General features: G+C 60.0%; 1 protein-coding gene across 2 annotated transcripts in view; it reads right to left on the bottom strand.

The window, feature by feature from the left end:
- AFAP1 (actin filament associated protein 1) overlaps positions 1-2,559 on the bottom strand; it is a gene marked incomplete at both ends in the record, with an annotated part of 30,838 nt that extends 28,279 nt beyond the window's left edge. For both annotated transcript variants that reach the window (XM_084233852.1, XM_084233851.1), the window contains 2 exons: positions 163-260; positions 2,433-2,559. In XM_084233852.1, the coding sequence (XP_084089978.1) occupies positions 163-260; positions 2,433-2,559 (225 nt within the window). The remainder of the gene's footprint in view (positions 1-162; positions 261-2,432) is intronic.
- Positions 2,560-18,024: the final 15,465 nt, after the last annotated feature.

The following is an 18,024-nucleotide window of genomic DNA, read 5'->3' on the forward strand; positions in this document are numbered from 1 at the left end:
CTCACTGAAGACCAGTTTTCCACGGACCTGGCACTCCAGCAATTTCGGAGAGATGCCAGTCTCCAAAGGGGCACTCAATTACAGCTCCGCTCAGGGGCGCCTCCGAGCTGGGCTGTCACCCACAATGCGGGACCCTGGGGGCGCACGGGGGTTGCCACTCACCAGCCACGGCTGCGGGATCTCCGGCAGTGGCATCTGGGGCGGGGCCGGCAGGCTGCCGGGGGCCTCTGGCTTCAGAGCGTGGTCCTTCACTTCCAGACCTGCAAGTGCCAAGCAATCCTATGAGGGCTGGGGAGGGGAAAGGTGGGTGGTTGCCCCCCTCGGTCCCTCGTGAACACGATACGATCATCATTTTCTGCAATCCTTCACAAGAATTCTGCAAGGCAGGGCTCTCCGTTTTACAGGGAGATTCTATAGGAAAAATAAATGGAAGGTTAAAGAGCTGTGGAGATGTGAGCAGGCAGGGATGGGGGGCTGCACCCCAGTGCCAGGCTGCCTGGCAGAGACTTGCTGCTTCGCCCACCCTTCTCCTCAGGCAAGTGCTCACCCAGCACTGAGGGGCAGCTGCGTTCTTGGCTGCCCTCTCCCAGCGGGATCCTGTGGCAGACATAGTGCATGGGCGAGATATGGGTACAAGCCTGTCCCTCGGGGCACGCAGGCTCTGCTGAGCAGCTGTGCAACCGATGCCAGAAGACCAGGTGAGGCCCTGGGAGGCGGGACAGAGGAACACACTTGGGCTCGTGCACAGCCAGTTATGTGCCAAGAGCTCGCCTGCAGGGCCCTGAAGCAACAACTCCTCAACAGCCAGCAATGGGACAAGCATGTTGCTACAGGTGAGGAGAGACAGGAAAAGACAAAAGTCCCTGAGTCTGCAGAAATTGCAAAGGAGACACGGATTTTGTCAGAGAAGTGGAAACAATTAAAAAAAATAAAAGAGAACAAATTCTACCACTAAAAAAACATCTGCCACTAAAACAGTTGCTTATAGCAAGTTAAGAGCTGAAGAGAGACTTGGTGAACTGGAAAACGTGGGCAGGTGCGTCCAGAAGGAGCAGAGGGAGACAAAGGGCGGGAACCTGCAGAGGGAGGCAGAGAGGGTAGACAATGGGGAAGTGAACAAGTGCTCCCAGAGCCAGCCAGAGCCCCACACGCCTCACCATGTCCAGGTGGACAAGGTGAGCTTTCCAGAGTGGAAGCCAAATGAGGGCCCGCCACGGCCTGGGAGGCCAGGGCCAGAGAAGGGCATGTTCCTGGGGTGGGTGGAGCTGCCATCTGGACCCACAACTCCTGCGTCCTCAGAGTAGCCCAAAGCCTCTCTCCATGCCTGTGTCCCCGAAGATGGTCATGGACGCTTTGCACAGGCCCCCCACCCAGCCAACCGCTGGCAGGCTTCACCACCACCTACTTTTCCATCTCACCCGCTGGGCACCCAGCACCCACCAGCCTTCAGGACCTACCTCACCAGGCGTGGGGACACGACTTCATGCCCACATTTCCCGCACACATACAGCGGCTCACTGCATGGCCTGTGCCACCACACACCTGGCTGGGTTCCGGGAGGCCCTTGGAGCTGTGGGACGTGCCCAGCGTGTCTGCAGGGGTGCCCTGGGCGAGGCCAGCATCAGTGCTTGTGAAGACAGCCTCCCCAATGGGTGGGTGTCACCCCCTCCCTTGAGAGGAGGGTAAGCCACTCTCTCCGCATGAGCCACGGCCCCTCACCCAGCCTGTGCACATCAGCACCCCCAGTTCTTGGGTTTGGGACCCAGAGACTTAAACCTTCTGCACCCCAACTGCCAGGCCTTCAGACCTGGACTAATCAGCCACCTCCCTGCTTTCCCAGCTGAGCGAGGGTGGCTGGGGGACGTCTCAGCCTCCACAACGGCTGTGGGGGGAAAGCCCATCTCCGTCCAACACGGAAGCCTAGTGGTCTCCTTCCCTGGCCAGCCCTGGCCGTGAACCTCTTCCCCAGGGATCTAGAATTTTGTTTCACACCTGTGTGACCAGCCCTGAGAGACCCTGATGAGCTTCCCTGACAGAAGTGCCACGTGCTGGCAGCTGCAGGAGCAGGAGCGTGCGCACAGCCTAGAGGTGGGGGAGACAGCCGAGAGGCCTGCCCATGGCTCCCCCTGACTCAGCCGGGCCTTCTCCCTTGTCATCTGGCTGAGCGTCTTCCCCACATCCTGGGCGTGAGCACCGACAGCTAGTTGCCAGGCCCTGTGAGTCCTGCCGGTGCCTCCCTGAAGTCTGGGGTGCTCTGGGGGACCCCAACAGGCCCACTATTCTGTTAGCACCTCAAAGACAATCTTCCTGCATGGAGACTGAAGTCCTGGCCGTGGCATGGACGTCAGTGAACACTTGACATCAGACACGCTAATAAACGGGGAGCATTTTAGAACACGGTGGAACTGAGGGGGTGCCAGCGCGGGACGCACCTCTGGATGCCTGGATCCGCAGCAGGATGTCCGTGATCACCGCCTTCTTCTCTCTGACGGTGGACGTGAGATATTCGTGGTCCAGGAGCTCGAGAAAGAGCCGGAGTTCCACTATTAACTCTTCCATGGCTGAAAGGGAGAAAAGGTGCCATCAGGCTGAGGGCCCGCCACGCGGAACCCGAGGCCGAGTCTCACCCAGGCAGCCCCGTCCTCTGACCTCGCAGGCCCCCAGCGCAACAGGCGCGGCTGTGAAGCCAGGTCTGGAGAGACAGCGCGTCACCCCGGAGACAAGCCCGGGTCACTCCAGGGCCTCAGGCGGAGGCTACTCGCCGCCCACCAGGGACGGCCAGCGCCCAGAGATCGACACGCTGGGTGGGGGTGGCGGCAGGAGGTCAGGGCTCCAGGTCAAGGAGGGGAGGGGCTGAGCCCAAGTGGGCCTCAGGCAGTCCCTGGGACACGGCTTCAGAAACCCAACACCCAGCTCTCTGCTTCGTGGGCAGCCCCTTGGAAGGCCGGGAGCCCCCCGACAGCCACCAGGATGTGGGGCATCAGGGTACCTCAGACCCAAGTCACCTGGCCTTTCTAGGTTGTGGTGACTTGCCCCCTAGAGTCACACGATGGGGCGACGGGGCTACAGGGATACAGGGCTGATGTCAGCAAGCGTTAACCCATGTGTGAGCCTCTGGGGAGGGCGAAACCCCTTTCCAGGAGCCCATGGGGTCCAGGCATTTCTGTGGCACTGAGACATTACCTTTCCCTGCACTAAGGATGCGAGGGGAAGGCCGACTGCCATGTGGGTGCAAATCCCACCCCATGCGGCCTCTGAACTCTCCACCATATTCTCACCTCGGGGTGCCTTTGAGGAAGCAGCAAAAATGACCGCTTCACTGACTCCCCACCCCGACTGACTCCCAGAGGGCCCCTCCAACTGCCCTGTGGGACACAGCAGCCGCCGTGTCCTGGAGCCAGAGCGGGGGGAAGCACGTGTGCCCCGGAGCTGCAGGTGACACCAGCCGCCGCCTCATGAGGCACAGAGACGTGACAGGCAGACTGCGGGTGTCTGGATTTGAACACGTGACCAGCATTTTCTCAAAAATGTGCAAAATGAGCCAATTGCCACAAGGTAAACGGTGACGGCGTTTGCTGCCAAAGATGAAATTTGAGCTTCCAAGTGAAAATAAGAACCTGAAGCACTCGGCTCCACCTCTGAGAGGGACCGCTAGCTTTCCAGCGGAGACTTCTGTGAGCTCAGGAAGGACGGGGCAGGAACTAACCACGGCGACCCCCATGATGGCCAGGAGGCTGGGAGTGTGCGGGGTGGGCACAACCAGCCAATGACAGGAGCAACCCGCCACCTCCGGTCAGAGGGCACGGAAGAGCAGGGGCCCGGGGGGGCCCCCCGGGCCAAGCTCGGGTGTCGCTGGGGTCCAGGGAACAGCACCTGCGCCGCACCCGAGACCTCGTCTCCCAAACGGCCTCTTTCTTGCTGTTTCCAAGTAAACCCATCTTGTTGCTGAAATGGCTGCATTTTGTTCAAGGCCAATGATATCCAGGAGCGCCATTTTCTGACGCTCTATAGAGCGGACGTCATCACAACTCAGCAAACCAAGATGTCACGAAAGATGCCTCTCCTGTGCAAACCACCCTGAGATCGCCTCAGGTAACAGAATGAAATGGCCTTGGATGCAGCGTCCACGTGGCCAGAAGCCCCATCTACACAGTAGCCTGCCGGGCTCGCCACCCCGCCACCCGTGAAGTCAAACCTTCACTCTGTGCATCGGCGCTCCACGGCGAGGGGAGCCAATGTTCCTCCAGAAAACGGGAAAACTTCGAAAGACAGAAAAGAAACTACCACGTGCCGAGTTTGGGGGTGGTGTCAAAGAACATTCACGACTCGCTGGAAAGGCCACCGCAACACTTCCCTTTCCAGCTGCACATCTGCGTGAGGCCGGTGTCCTCGCGCCCTGCCACCGAGATCACATCTCAGCAACCTGCATGCGGACGTGAGAAGCCGGCGCTCCCTCCCGCACTGGGCCGGGCAACACAGCTCCCTCAGAACACTCAGAGCACCGCGCCCTCCCCAGGCCCGTGGCTCGTGAATATAATCACTTCACGCTGGTGTGAGGCCTCAAAACTCTGCTACGCCTCAGCTAGACTACGATCAGTATCTACAGATACACCCACAGAAATACACCGCTTGGGGTTTTCTGTATATTTATTTGGATACCAATCAAAAACGACTGAGAACCACCAATCCATGGGATTTTTTTCAAACCTACTATTTTACAAGTTCCCAACACCCAACGTCTTAAAAGATTCTCACTCAGACCACCATTTTATAACTACACAGCTCTCTTCATCTGGGGCAAGAAATGGCAGGTGAGCTCAAAGTAGGCAAGGTAAGGCCCTGGGCTGATCACTTCCTAAGTGGACAAGCTGCCCTATATAAAAATGCAGACATTGGGTTAGGTAAACCTCTAAAGTCTTTTTCTACAGACACACACCCACAGTCTCCTCACACATCAAAACAGTGTCCTCACACACACACACCAGTCTCCTCATACACACACCACAGTCTCCTCTCACACACTGCAGTCTCCTCACACACACCAGTCTCCTCTCACACACCACAGTCTCCTCACACACACACCATCTCCTCACTCACACCACAGTCTCCTCACACACACACCAGTCTACTCGCACACACCACCGTCTCCTCTCACACACCACCGTCTCCTCTCATACACCAGTCTACTCACACACACCACCGTCTCCTCACACACACACCAGTCTACTCACACACACCACAGTCTCCTCACACACACACTATCTCCTCACTCATATCACCGTGTCCTCACTCACACCAGTCTCCTCACACACACACCATCTCCTCACTCACACCACAGTCTCCTCACACACACACCAGTCTACTCGCACACACTACCGTCTCCTCTCACACACCACCGTCTCCTCTCACACACCAGTCTACTCACACACACCACCGTCTCCTCACACACACACCAGTCTACTCACACACACCACAGTCTCCTCACACACACCACAGTCTCCTCACACACACACTATCTCCTCACTCATATCACCGTGTCCTCACTCACACCAGTCTCCTCACACACACACCAGTCTCCTCACACACACACTATCTCCTCACTCACACCATAGTCTCCTCACACACACACCAGTCTACTCGCACACACCACCGTCTCCTCTCACACACCAGTCTACTCACACACACCACCGTCTCCTCACACACACACCAGTCTACTCACACACACCACAGTCTCCTCACACACACCACAGTCTCCTCACACACACACTATCTCCTCACTCATATCACCGTGTCCTCACTCATACCAGTCTCCTCACACACACACCAGTCTCCTCACACACACACTATCTCCTCACTCACACCATAGTCTCCTCACACACACACCAGTCTACTCGCACACACCACCGTCTCCTCTCACACACCACAGTCTCCTCACACACACACTATCTCCTCACTCACACCACAGTCTCCTCACACACACACCAGTCTACTCACACACACCACCGTCTCCTCTCACACATCTGCCTACATCTGCTCTTTATGCCGACTCTCCCAAGGTGGGCTCAACAATCAGACTGTCAAACATGGCCAGGACACTGGAGACTTGGATGCCCACAGCTGTCCTCACCCCACTCACTGCCCTCATTGGAGCTAAATTTGAGGCTCCGATCAGCAAACAGTTTTGGAAGCATCCCTGAGCCCAGGACTAAGCTACTTCTCAGAACCTTGTCTTTGTCCCCTACGTGCTTCTCTCCGTGACACTTACTGACCTGGTGTGACTGTGAACAACACTAGCCCCTGCAGACTTCCAGGGTCGTGTTGCTCCTGCCCACCCCGGCCTCACTGAGGCTGGTGGCCCACTCTCCTCAGCTGCCTCTGGCGTAGCCTGGAGGCCACTGGCTCAGCCCTGCCCCCCACACAGGCACTTGTACCGCTGCAGCCTCTCTGCCTGCCTCCTCTTACCAATCAAGCCTCCACACTCGTTCAGGCATCACCCGGGCCTCGGTCCTGACACTGCATGTGACGGGTCAGCGTGTGTCTCCCTGTGAAGGCCCCAGGGCTCGCCTCTGCCCGCAGTCCGGCACCAGGCCCGACAGGGCATCTCACACTGTGTTGACACACTGTGTTTGGGGAACGCATGCACTTGTTTGTTTCTAGATCTCCACAAAAGACAAGAAGGCTGATATTTGTTTTGAAGAGAACACTGAGGAGAAAAATGCTACGGCCCATCCTTGCATCAGAAGTAACTGTGTCGTCTGTGACATTCTTAGAACACATGCATCAAAAGCAGTGAAAGGACGTCCCTGACTTGTTGGTTTTCCCCAATAGACACTGGGCCCCTGCTCAGGGCCTCCCTGTGGCAGCAGCTGCAGACACTCCACCTCTGCTGGGGACGGCCTGGTGCAGCCCTCGGGCCCAGCAGCCGCCACCATGGCCAGGCGCGCACATACTTTCCCTTATAGGGTCACAGGCCAGGGTCTTCCCGCAGACTCTTCCAAATGTTTCCACAGGCTCGTCAGAGCATCTAAAACGGCTGCCTGGCCTGAGCTGAGCCTCTCACGATGTGCAAGGTGGCTTTCAGAGCCGGCTGGTTGGAACATGTTCCTCAGCGACAGGTAAATTCCTTAACACTCCAGATGACCAGCATCTGAGTGACTGGGTAACGTGGAAAAGAGGCCACAAAACCCCTGGACTTCCAGCACCCCGGCCAGGATGAACCCACAGGGCTGCCCGGGCTCCAGGAAGACAGCTGCAAACAGGAGCCCGACTTCAGATCCTCGAGAGTTCAAGTCCAGTCTGAACCAAGAAAACAAGTGAGGTCTCCACACATCCCATCACTCTCGGGTCTGGACAGGGCCCACGACATCATGGTTCAGTCTCAGCACCCGCTCTGGCGCTGTAAGAGGGCCACCGTGCCCCACAGAAAGTGCGCAGGCTCAACAGTGGGACCCCCGTGCCTCTGAGCCCTGACATCTCCCTTCTGGATTACATGGAGTCAGCCCAGCGTCCCAAGGCTGTAAGTGTAAAACCCACACACTCTGGGGAAGTCATCGCGACGCTTAAGCAGCTGATGACCGCCAGAGGGACACGGCAAGGCGTAACAGAAAACACCCTTCGCTTTGTTTGGTAGAAAGCAAAAGGCAGATTCTAGGTCTAGGCGTGTCTTTTACTAACTATGGTGTTCACTTGTTCTAACACTTGATAACACGCATAAACCGACACCACCACAGGAATCGAATTCCCTGCTTCTGGAAGCTGAGGCAGTAGGAAACCACTGAGGAAAACCAAGCTGGTTGTTTAGAAAGCAGCTCAATACAACAGTGAGAAAGAGTATCTCCACTCCACTTACAAACATTCAGTGAATTCAGAGATAACTTATCAAACACCATGTTCACGACCGTGAACTCAGAATTCAAGACCGACCTCTGACACCCAAGAGTTCACCAGCCAGAGCAGCAGATCAACATTTGGACTCAGAGAACCATTATTCTAAGAAACGGAGCTTCACGGGGAGTGGGGGGTTCCGAAAAAAGTAGCACCAACAGGTCTCCATTTTTGAAAACATAACCCCTGGTTGCAGCGTGAAGAAAGGATGGGTGCGGGAAGGCTGAGCCACAAGAAGATGGAGGAGGAAGATGCAAATGTATGCCCTAGTTATTTTAAATGTTTACTTAAAAAACCTCAAGGCACAAATATTTGGGAACCTAGTTATGGGGTAAACCATGAGAAGCAAAATAAACATGATCTCTTATATTCAAGTTAGACAAACAAATACTATGCAAATAAACAAAAGCAGCCAGAAATTACGATGGTGCGATGAAAAAAGCATCTAGTAATTTTCTAGCCCCGATTCCCTACTTCATCTGAGCTCCTCTATCCTTAAGAATGGTTCTGTATACCCAAGAGCCACAAGCGACCCAAGAATCTATTGATGGAGGGATGAGGAACAGAAGTGGTCCATCCATGCGATGGAATACTATGCAGCCTTAAAAAGGAAGGACTTTCTGACGCCTGCTACAACATGGATGACCCTTGAGGGCATTGTGCTAACGGCCGCAAGCCAGTCACAAAAGGCCAAATCCTGTGAGACGAGGCGTGCTTGAGGCGCAGAGGACTCAAACCCACAGCTCAGAAAGCAGGGTGGTGGCTCGGGGGCTGAGCGTGCTGTATCACCACGTGAACGTACTGAATGCCACTGAGCCACACACTTCAAGGTGGTTAAATGGTAAATTGGATGTGATGTATGTTTTACCACAATTGTTTATACTGTACAAACATAAAAACAAGAGGCGAGACAGAAAGCAAGCCATGCACGGCCTCTGGCTCACAAACATGCGCGGGCTCCCAGGCCCCACTGCCAGCTTTGACTTTGCCCGGCAGGAAGCACCCATCCTCTGCCCCCATGCCTTCATGCCCCCATGCCACACTCCACCTCTCCTGCCTCAGCGTGGCCTGATCCAGAACATTCCTGAGTTTCTGTCTCTGACCTCAGCTCAAGCTTCAGGAATAAAAGCTTCCCGGCACCTGGTCTTTCCCAGTCATGAATTCTCCAGTAGGACCTGACGCCACCCCTGCAGGACGTCCCCAGAGCGCGGGCCGGGCTGGACACCCACCTGGGTCGCGGCTCCTATGCACCTGTCCGTTTCTCTAGAGAACAGTGAGCTCCTTGCTAGCAAGAGGCAATCAAAGAGTGAAAGAAAAACCAGTGCCACTTACACTAGCATGAGAGTACATGAGCTACTTCAGGGCAAATTAACAACATAGATGACCTGCGGCGCTGGGACAAGGTAGAGACCCACAGAAAGGACACGAGAAGACTCCATCCTGCTCGCTGATTTTTTCCAAAATTAATCGACACGCTCAACACAAGCTCAATTCCAACAGCTTTTTTTTTTTTTCCCAAAAAAATTGACAAGCTGATTCTAAAACAAAAATTAAATGAACTGGAACAGTCAACTCCTGGCAAGAAAGAAGCGTGGCGCTAGGAGATGTAAATTGCCTGTTTTCAAGGCTGACCGTAAAGCTGCAATAATCAGTCGGGGTGGGACTGGCATAGGACGGACTAGGGAAACAGAACAAATCCAGAAATAAACACACACCAAGGGCCAATCGATTTGACAAAGACACCAAGGCAATTCAATGGGCAGAGAAAGGTCTTTGGATAAGTGGCGCTGCATAGCCGGATACCAGTAGGGGGGCAATGACTTCACCCCCTGCATTATACCATAAGCAAAAATTCACCGAAAAGGATCAGAGGCCTCGATAACCAGAGTAAAGCTGAAAAACATGTAGAAGAAAATGAAGGAGAAATTACCGAACTTTTGAGAGCAGGTCCAGATTTCCTAGGACGCCAAAAGTACTAACGTGAAAGAGAAAAAATAAGGCGGAGCGTCGCTGCCACGCACACATCTGGCGGAGCCCGTACCCCGACCACCCAGCAAGGCCGGCTCGGGCAGCCCGACAGACAACCAGGCGTTCACAAAACAGCCACAGACGGCTGGTGAGCACCCAACACCACCAAGTGTCGTGGATGTAAATTCAAATCGGCGAGAGCCCCTCACCCACTGCCACTGGACCCTGGCACTGAAGGACACCAGCGCCCTGCTCGGCAGGATCCAGGGCAGAGGGACGGGCCTTAGCCTGGAGGGAGCCACAGGGCAGCCGCTCTGGAGGAGCATCTGGCATAGAAAGTGGACGGACGTTCCATGGGCACAGCCATTCCACCCTCGTGCTCACCCGAGAGAGATGACAGCGTGTCCACGTGAGAACAGTGACTCACCACTGCCCGCGCACAGCCCACATGACAACCAACGAGCCCCAAGCGAGCAGGCCAGGCGGCTCCATACCACGGATGTGCCTCGGCAAGGAAGAGGAGCAAAGCAGGCAGGTGAACACTCAGGCAGACCAGGACCCAGTAATAACCTGTGCCCAAGACGGATGCGTGGACCAGGAAGAGGTGGGCCATGTGCGTGGAATACTACTCAGCCATCAAAAAGACGAGCTCACGCCATTTTTGGTGACACAGGTGGAGCTGGAAGGGGTGATGCTAGCCAAGCCAAGTCAGGAGGAGGATGATAAATACCAGGCAGCTTCCCTTATGTGGGGGCATACGGAAACCAGACAGAAAGTCAAAAACAAGCCTTGAAGCTGACCACAGACCTGAGGCACCCAGGAGGGGAGGTGGGAAGAGTACATTATGACCAAGGCTACCAGAAGGGGGTGTGGTGGGGCAGGAGCAACGGGGAGATGGGTCCACTGCGGGGCTCCTGGGGCTCGGGCGCTGGGCGTGGTGACATACCTATATGCTGAGGGGGAGCCTACGCCCTGGGCACACACCGCACTCTAGTCAGCACACCTCAGTGACGTAACTTGACCAAAGAAAAGAAGGGACATACAACAGGTGCTCTGCAGACCCACTTTCGGGCAATCCCAGAGGCCACAGGGAGGGAAAGCAGCGGGGCTGCTTGGGGAGGAGCAGTGGGGTGCACAGAGGCCAGTGAGCCCAGGCTCTTGCTGGGAGGGAGGGACCCGAGGCAGGAGCAGAGGGACATCTTTTCCCAACGGGAGAAGCTCCGCGTTTCCCCACTGTACTAGGGCCGGGGGCCAGGAAGCAGTGCACGAGGCAGGAGTGGCAGGGCCAAGAGGCCCAGCCTGGGCAGGCTCTTCCCCCAGGCCCGCACTGGTGCCTCCAGGGTAACAGATCCTGCTGCAGCAGTGCCAGGCCCAGCATGCTGGGGGTCCGGCCAGGGAAAGCAGCGGGTCACTGCGGATCTCCTGACCACATCGGCTGGGGTCCCACTTGCCTGTGGCTCTGAGCACAGGGCTGTGCTGGGGCTGGGGTCCAGCTGGAAGCATGGGGATCCACGGGGCAGCAACGGGCCCCACACAGGGGTGCTCCCGACGCGAGCTTAGCCAGGCCTCCGTGACCTGGCCACGGGTCAGAGTTCAGTTTGATCATCAGCGCCTGCCCCACCCACCGATGTGGGGCGCCAAGCCCAGCGCCCTAGGCCCAGCCCCTTTGTGGACAGTCATGGGGCCACAGCCAGGCCTACTCACTCTCCGTCCACAGCTGCCCGTGCCCCGGCCCACACGGCCCAGCTCCTGCCTGGCCTTCCAGAGTCTGTGTTCTGGGAGCTGCGCTCCCAACAGCCGATGTGAGACTCACTGCCCGGCCCGCAGCTCCGGTCAGGAGCAGACCTGTGAGACCCGCGGGAGGGGTCTCCACATGGCGGTGAGTCCACACTCCTGGCCCTCGCATGCAGCCCCAAGTCAGCTTCCACCTGCCTCCTCTTCACAGCCCCCGGGGGGTAGCCATTGCAGGGGGTTCTGCAGTCGGCCTGAGTCTGCGGGATCCTTAGCATCCCGTCACAGAGGCGCAGGCCCCTCCGCCAGCCAGTGAGCGGCACCTCGGGTCCTGACAGCAGGCGTAGCCAGGGGAGTGAGGAGCTGGGGCTGCCCTCAGCTCGGGAGGGGTGGGGGTCGCCTGTCTCTGCCCGGCTCCCCAGGGGAGGGGAGCCACTAAACCACTAAAACCACGGCTCGGGGCTTGCGCACAGGACAGCCTCGGTCAGCGAGGGAGCAGGGCCCTGGTGTCACGAGCAGGTAGAGACTCGGCCCAGCCTCCAGGTAGAGCTCGGGGGCCACTGTCGCAGCCCGAGTGTCGGCCGCTCCCGGAGGAGGACGTCCCCAGCACGGCTCCAGGGCGGCACTGAGGCCTGCGGCTGGCGGCAGCCTGTGCGGGTTTGGCTTCCTGTCGGACCAGCTGTGGGCTCTGCTCATGGGCCCCACGCTCTTCGTGGTCTCGTATTCTGCCTTTGCTCCCCAACACCTCAGGGCCTCTGCACGTGATCTCAGATGGAGAAACCCCAAGTCAGCCCACGCCAGGGTCCTCCATCTCAGTGATGTCGCCCCAGGCTTTGGGGTCCTCGGGCCCCAAATGCACTTCACCACCCCAAATGTCCGCCAGCAGACCAACTCACGCCCGGTCTCGGCCAGGGCCGCAAATGCCCTGAACCGCCTCCTGCCACCACCACCCCACCCCGGCCACCGACCCTCCACTCCAGACATTTCAGGGAAAAAATATCTCACACGCACGTGCAAATGTAAATGTGCAGGGAGCCGGGGTACGGGGCTCCGGGAGGCCTTTCTACTGTTTCTGCAGCTTTTCCCTAAGTCTGAATTCTTCAAATGAAAGCGCTGGGGAAAAAAACACACCCCACGCCCTCTGGGAGCCTGCCCCTGAGCCCCCAGCAAAGAACATGCCCCCCGATCCCCCAGCCAAGGACGTGCCCCCCAAGCCCCCAGCTACGAGTGCCCTCGCTCAAGCCCAACTGTGTCTCGCGAAGGCCCCAGGGCCCATGTTTGTCTCATCGCCCTGCTCAGGCCCACAGCCACGGTGCCCACCAGGTCAGGAGAGCAAGGCGCAGCGTGAAGGCCGTTCCACACGGGGCCAGGGGAGCAGGCCTGTCCATGCCTGTGTGCAGGCCCCGGGGCCCTGGAGGCAGAAGCCCACACTGCCCCTCGGGAGTGTTCATGTTGGCAGAGTTTCCTGCAACACAGGGACAAGGGGCGACTAAGTCTTGCTGCTCACGGGGCCCCCCCGTGCACACTTGCTTCCGCCCAACGACGGCCCCTGAGCCCGCAGCTCGGCGACTTGGCCTCCGTGTCAGCAGCCCAGGAAAGGGCCACCGGCTGGGGGACGGGGCCGAGGACCGTCGTGGGCAGCGCCAGGACATGAGCGTGCTGCGGGCGATCATCGAGCTCTGTCCCCAAGAAGGGCAGCGGGAAGACGCCACCCAGCACCCAGCTCACTGCCCCCTCCGCAGACACAGAGCTCTTCGTTCTCCAAAAGCACGTCCAGCCAGCACCAGCCTGCCGGCGTCGCTCCCACCGGGCTGGCTCCCAAAGCCCTGACCGGAAGGGGGCCCGGTGAGCCGCGGGTCTGGCCGCCAGCAGAGACCCTTTGCTCGCGTGTAGAATGTGTTCACATCCCGTGGCCCCTCCAGCCCACCCTCCCCACTGCAGGGCCAGCAGACTCGGCTCTGCTACCAATCAACACCGAATAAAACCTGGCTGATTAGAGCCTGCGGATGGCATGCTCAGCATTAGATTATGCCCAGTCCCCCAAATCTGCAAGGCTGCAAGGCGAACGCCAGGGCTAAGTGCAGAAACCTCCGCCCCCCGCCCCCCTCCCCCGGCCCAGTGAAGGAGAGGAGACGATTTGCTTGGCTATGCACCCACCTTCCTCACAGCTGGACACCCCCAAAGACCGGATGGACCAGAAAGGGGCCAGCACCGGACGCCGGACCCCCAGGAAAGCGGAAGCAGCAGGCAACAGGAGGCGGGTGGCCCGGGAGAGGGGTGCCCTGCAGCAGGGGGACTGTCAGCACCCGGCCACTCCGGCAGGTTGCAAGCAAGGCAGCTTGAAAACGCATGGGCACAGGCCACACAGAGCCGGCTCCTGGAAGGGGGTCTCAACCCACAAGAAACCACAAGCACACCCCGAAAAAACACACACTGAAAATCCAGCTTGGAAATGCACAGATGTCCAGGGTCCGCCCCGGGCCCCGGAGGCTGTGAGGCGCAAGACGGCTGCCAGTGGCAAGGCGCTGGCCAGCGTGACAGCCAGGCTCGCTGGCTGCGCTCCGAAGAGCGACGTGAGATCCCAACTCAAACGAAGCCAGAGAAGGTTCTGCTGAGTCAGTCCAGGCACTCACTTGCCTGGATGGCCCAGGAACACGCTGCGTCCGGCCCCTCCTCCCCGAGACCCACGTCCAGGGCCTGGCCGAGGAGGGGTGCCCGAGCGCACCGCTCACACGCTTCCTCGGTGAGACCTGAATTCGCTCATAGGATTGAAAACTCAACCACCCCCTTCTGAGATACGACCACACTCATCTCGTGATGCTGCTGCTTCAGAATGTGGGGGGGCAGGGGAGGTGCAAATCGACTCTCAGGACTTCCAACCAGCAGCAGCCCGTCTTCACAGCGGCCAGAGGCGGCCCCGTCCCTGGGGCCTGGCCGCCTCCCGCCCCGTGTGACCAAGCAGGGAAGGCAAAGCATCAGCCCCCAGTACCTGCCCGCCCCCCGCACCATCTGCTGCTCCCCAGGCCCTGCAGCGAAGGCGGCCACTGTGCGAGGGCAGCTGTCGTCTAGAGCGGAGGACAATGGCCGCCCGGGCCCCACCACGGGCGGATCCAGACGGCGAGATGCGCCGGGCTTTCTTCTAACGTGGCTGTCCCCAAAACACTTTCTAGGGTCTTACTTATCTTATAGAACGTGAGAGAGAATTGAAGGTGTTGGCCTTGGAACAGGGCCAGGCCCCGGCACCGCTCTTGCCGCGTCTTCTCCTCGCCCCCCCACCCCAGGGCGCGGCTGGCAGCAAAGAGGCCCGTGGCCAGCAAGCACAGCTGCTGGCCGCTTGCCGTGGGGGCCTGGCCCAGCACCGTCTCTGGCTCTACGGCTGCGCCCCGGAGTAGCGGCTGGCGCTCTCCCCCAGACACGGGCCAAGCACTGGTGCAAGGGAGCCGGGCGCCCCGGGGCTCAGCCTCCTGCTGCCCGCCATGGTCCTCCAGGCTGGGGCAAGTCACTGCCGCAAGGCCCCGGAGGCGACATTTCCCAAAAGCATTTTCACAAGGTGGCAGGAGGGAGAAAAGAAAGTTTCTCCCCGGCCATTCAGTCCACAGATAAGGGGCTCCTCCGCCGGGGGCCTGGGGAGAGCACAGCGGGCTCTGGGGCAGCCCTAGCAGAAAAGACAAAGCTGAAGGGCTGTGAAGGCTGGGGACACAGCAGGATGGGGGAGGGGGTTCCCAACAGGGAAGGGGGTCCGCTGGAGGCAGCGCGGTGCAGGAAGGAAGACGGGGTGAGGGGCCCCAGAACCGGCGAAGGGCCCCCCTCGCAGCAGGCAGGCGGGTGCTGCGGGCAGCGCTTCGGCTGGCTGTGAGCTCAGAGGTGGCGCTCAGGGGAACGCTCCAGGCCGCTGGCCTCAGAGGCCCTGTGTGGGGACTTCGCTGTGTGCCACGTGTCTCTGGGTGCCCAGAGCCCACGTGCAGGTGCCAGCTCTGCGATAAGCAGGGTTCCCCTCTCTTCTCAGGGTTTAGCAGCCCACAGCCCCCCAAAGATGCTAATCAAGGCAAGCTGCCCAGGTACCCGCTGCCGCCACGGTGACAGCTGTGGCAGCGGCCAGAGGACAGGCAGGGACCGGGCCCCACCAGCCCCCATCCCGCGCCTGACACCGTGTCTGCAGTTAAAGCCCAGAACCGCCCTGGCAGACGCCAGGGGGGCTGTCACCCCACTGCGTGGCTGAAGAAAATCATGGGTCAACAAGGCTAAACACTTGCGCAAAGTGACGAGCTGGTCAGCAGCCCAGAGGCCGGGGTGTGAGAAGCTGCCCCCGCAGGGCACTGCGCGCAGGTGCCCGGGCCCCTGCCCCGTCAGCCCAGCACCCTCAGCCAGCCCGGCCAGCAGCTCTGCGCGAGAGCAGAGCACACGGAGGCCGGTGGGCAGGCCTGCCCGGGGCATCCGGAAGCCCGGCGAGCTGGGCGGTGCGAGCCGCCCGGGGAGCTACTCGTGCTCTCCAGTATCCCCAAGACGGGGAAGCCGCGCCTCAGGCCCAGGCTCCATTCCTGGTCTATGTCGGCAGGAGGGAGAGAAGCTGCCGCCGGCATCACAGCCCCAGGTGCGGGCACCTGCCCCCTCGCTGCCACGGCTTCCGCTCAGGCCCCCCAGCCCGCGGGGCCCCCGGCACAGGCATCCAGGTGGGGAGAACCCACCAACCTGTACCCCAGGGGTGTCTGCAGTTCTCTCTGCAGCCCTCTCTGCTTCAGATGCTGCCACCATGGGCAGAGACGGTGCTAGCCCGACCACGCGACCTCGGGGTGGGCTGGGGCGCGCCGCCCGCCAACCACCACCGCTCGCGTCCCTGCCAGTCCGGCGCTAGCTCTGAGCTGAGGCCGGCCGAGAGGAACACCCCAGGTCGGGCCGTGGCCATATTTCAAGGACCCCCCACCAGGACAAAGAAAGTGCAGAGAGCCTCACTTAGGCCTGCAGCTTCGTGGGCGACGGCGACAGAAAAGCGCAGGAGCCGGAGCGCAGACCCCGGGGCGGAGAGGAGGGACACCCGGGGAGCCCGGGGCTCCCCGCCCCCTCCTGCCCAAGGCTCTGCAGCCCCTTCCCCATTCACACCACCTCACCCCTGCCCCCCTGGGCCACCAGCCCCCTCAGCCTCCTGCAGAAGACCCCGCTGGCCAGACAGTCACAGCAGTGCCGGTCACGGTGCCCAGAAGGGAAGGGGGCCCCGCCTTCCACCTCCCCCTCCCCCGGCTGCCCAGAAAGCCATCAGGCCCTGGCAGCTGCCGGGGCTCTTTGTGGCCACACCAATGCCCCAGGGTAAAAGCCCATCTGTCTGCGAGGGAGCTGCTCCTGGCCAGGCTGCCCTGGGAGCAGATGGGTTAAGAGACACTTCGGCAAGTCCCCTCACGGCTGCCCTGCGTCCCGCCTGTGCAGATGGCCCGGTGTCAGCAAGGACAGCCCCTTCTCACAGCTGCGTGTTCTGATCTGATCCGACGCCACCAAATATGGGCACGAGAGCTGCCTCCCCCCGGCCTGGGGGTGCCCTCCAGGGAGGAGACTCAGCGCAGTGAGCTGGGCCTCCCCAGCCCAGGACGCAGAGCAGGTGCTCACCGGGCCGCCAGGCGGACTGCGGGCGCCGTTACTCCCGCCAGGCGGCCACTGCTGCTCCCTTACTGGCTCTTTGCCTGCCGGCCCCAGCAGGCCCCCCCACCACACCCCACCCCCCCACCCCCCCCACCCTACCCCAGCCTCCGATGGATGCGCTGGTGTGTTTCCTCATACCCCGTGTCATAGATGACAGATCAAAACACACCCAAGTGGAACGACAAGGAGTCAGCTGTCTAACCCCGAGTGGACGTGTATTGGAGGTGACACACGCCGGCTTGGCTGCCTTGGGCTTTGGAAGATGATGGGGAGCAGGGGGGGTCCATCTCGAGCTGACTGGCCACCCACTGGCCCACCCACTGTGGGCCGCTGCCCCAGACACTGTGGAGCAGCGGGACGGGGCAGCGGCCGAGGTAAGAGCAGGGACCGTGACGGAGGCACCTGGTGAGGAGCGGCCCTCAGGAGGAGGGCTGGGGTGCGGGGGACCTGAACTCAGGGGGGCTGAGCGGATGCGGGTGGCACTTGCTCACCCACCTGTCCAGCGCGAGGCGGGGCTCAGAGTGGTGGGTGCCACCCCAGCCTGCAGAGCATGAGCTCCGAAGCTAATGAGGGAGGCAGCGGGTGAGCATCGCGGAAATGCCAGGCAAGACCGGTGTGGATGCTGGGGGCCTGGGCACCCCGAGTTCCAGTGTCCTTGGCCCCAGCCCTGCTCCGCCCCTGTAGGTGAGGCACCCGCAGCCACTCAGGTCGCATCCAAGCAAGAGAGGTGGTGCCGGGGCAGGCCCTTCTTGCGCTTAGGACAAGTTCCCAGTGGCTCCAAGGCTCGGACCAGAGGACCCGCTTCCAGAACCA

The sequence above is a fragment of the Talpa europaea genome (genome assembly GCF_964194135.1).
Source record: "Talpa europaea genome assembly, chromosome: 5".
In the NCBI taxonomy this organism is placed as follows: domain Eukaryota; kingdom Metazoa; phylum Chordata; class Mammalia; order Eulipotyphla; family Talpidae; genus Talpa; species Talpa europaea.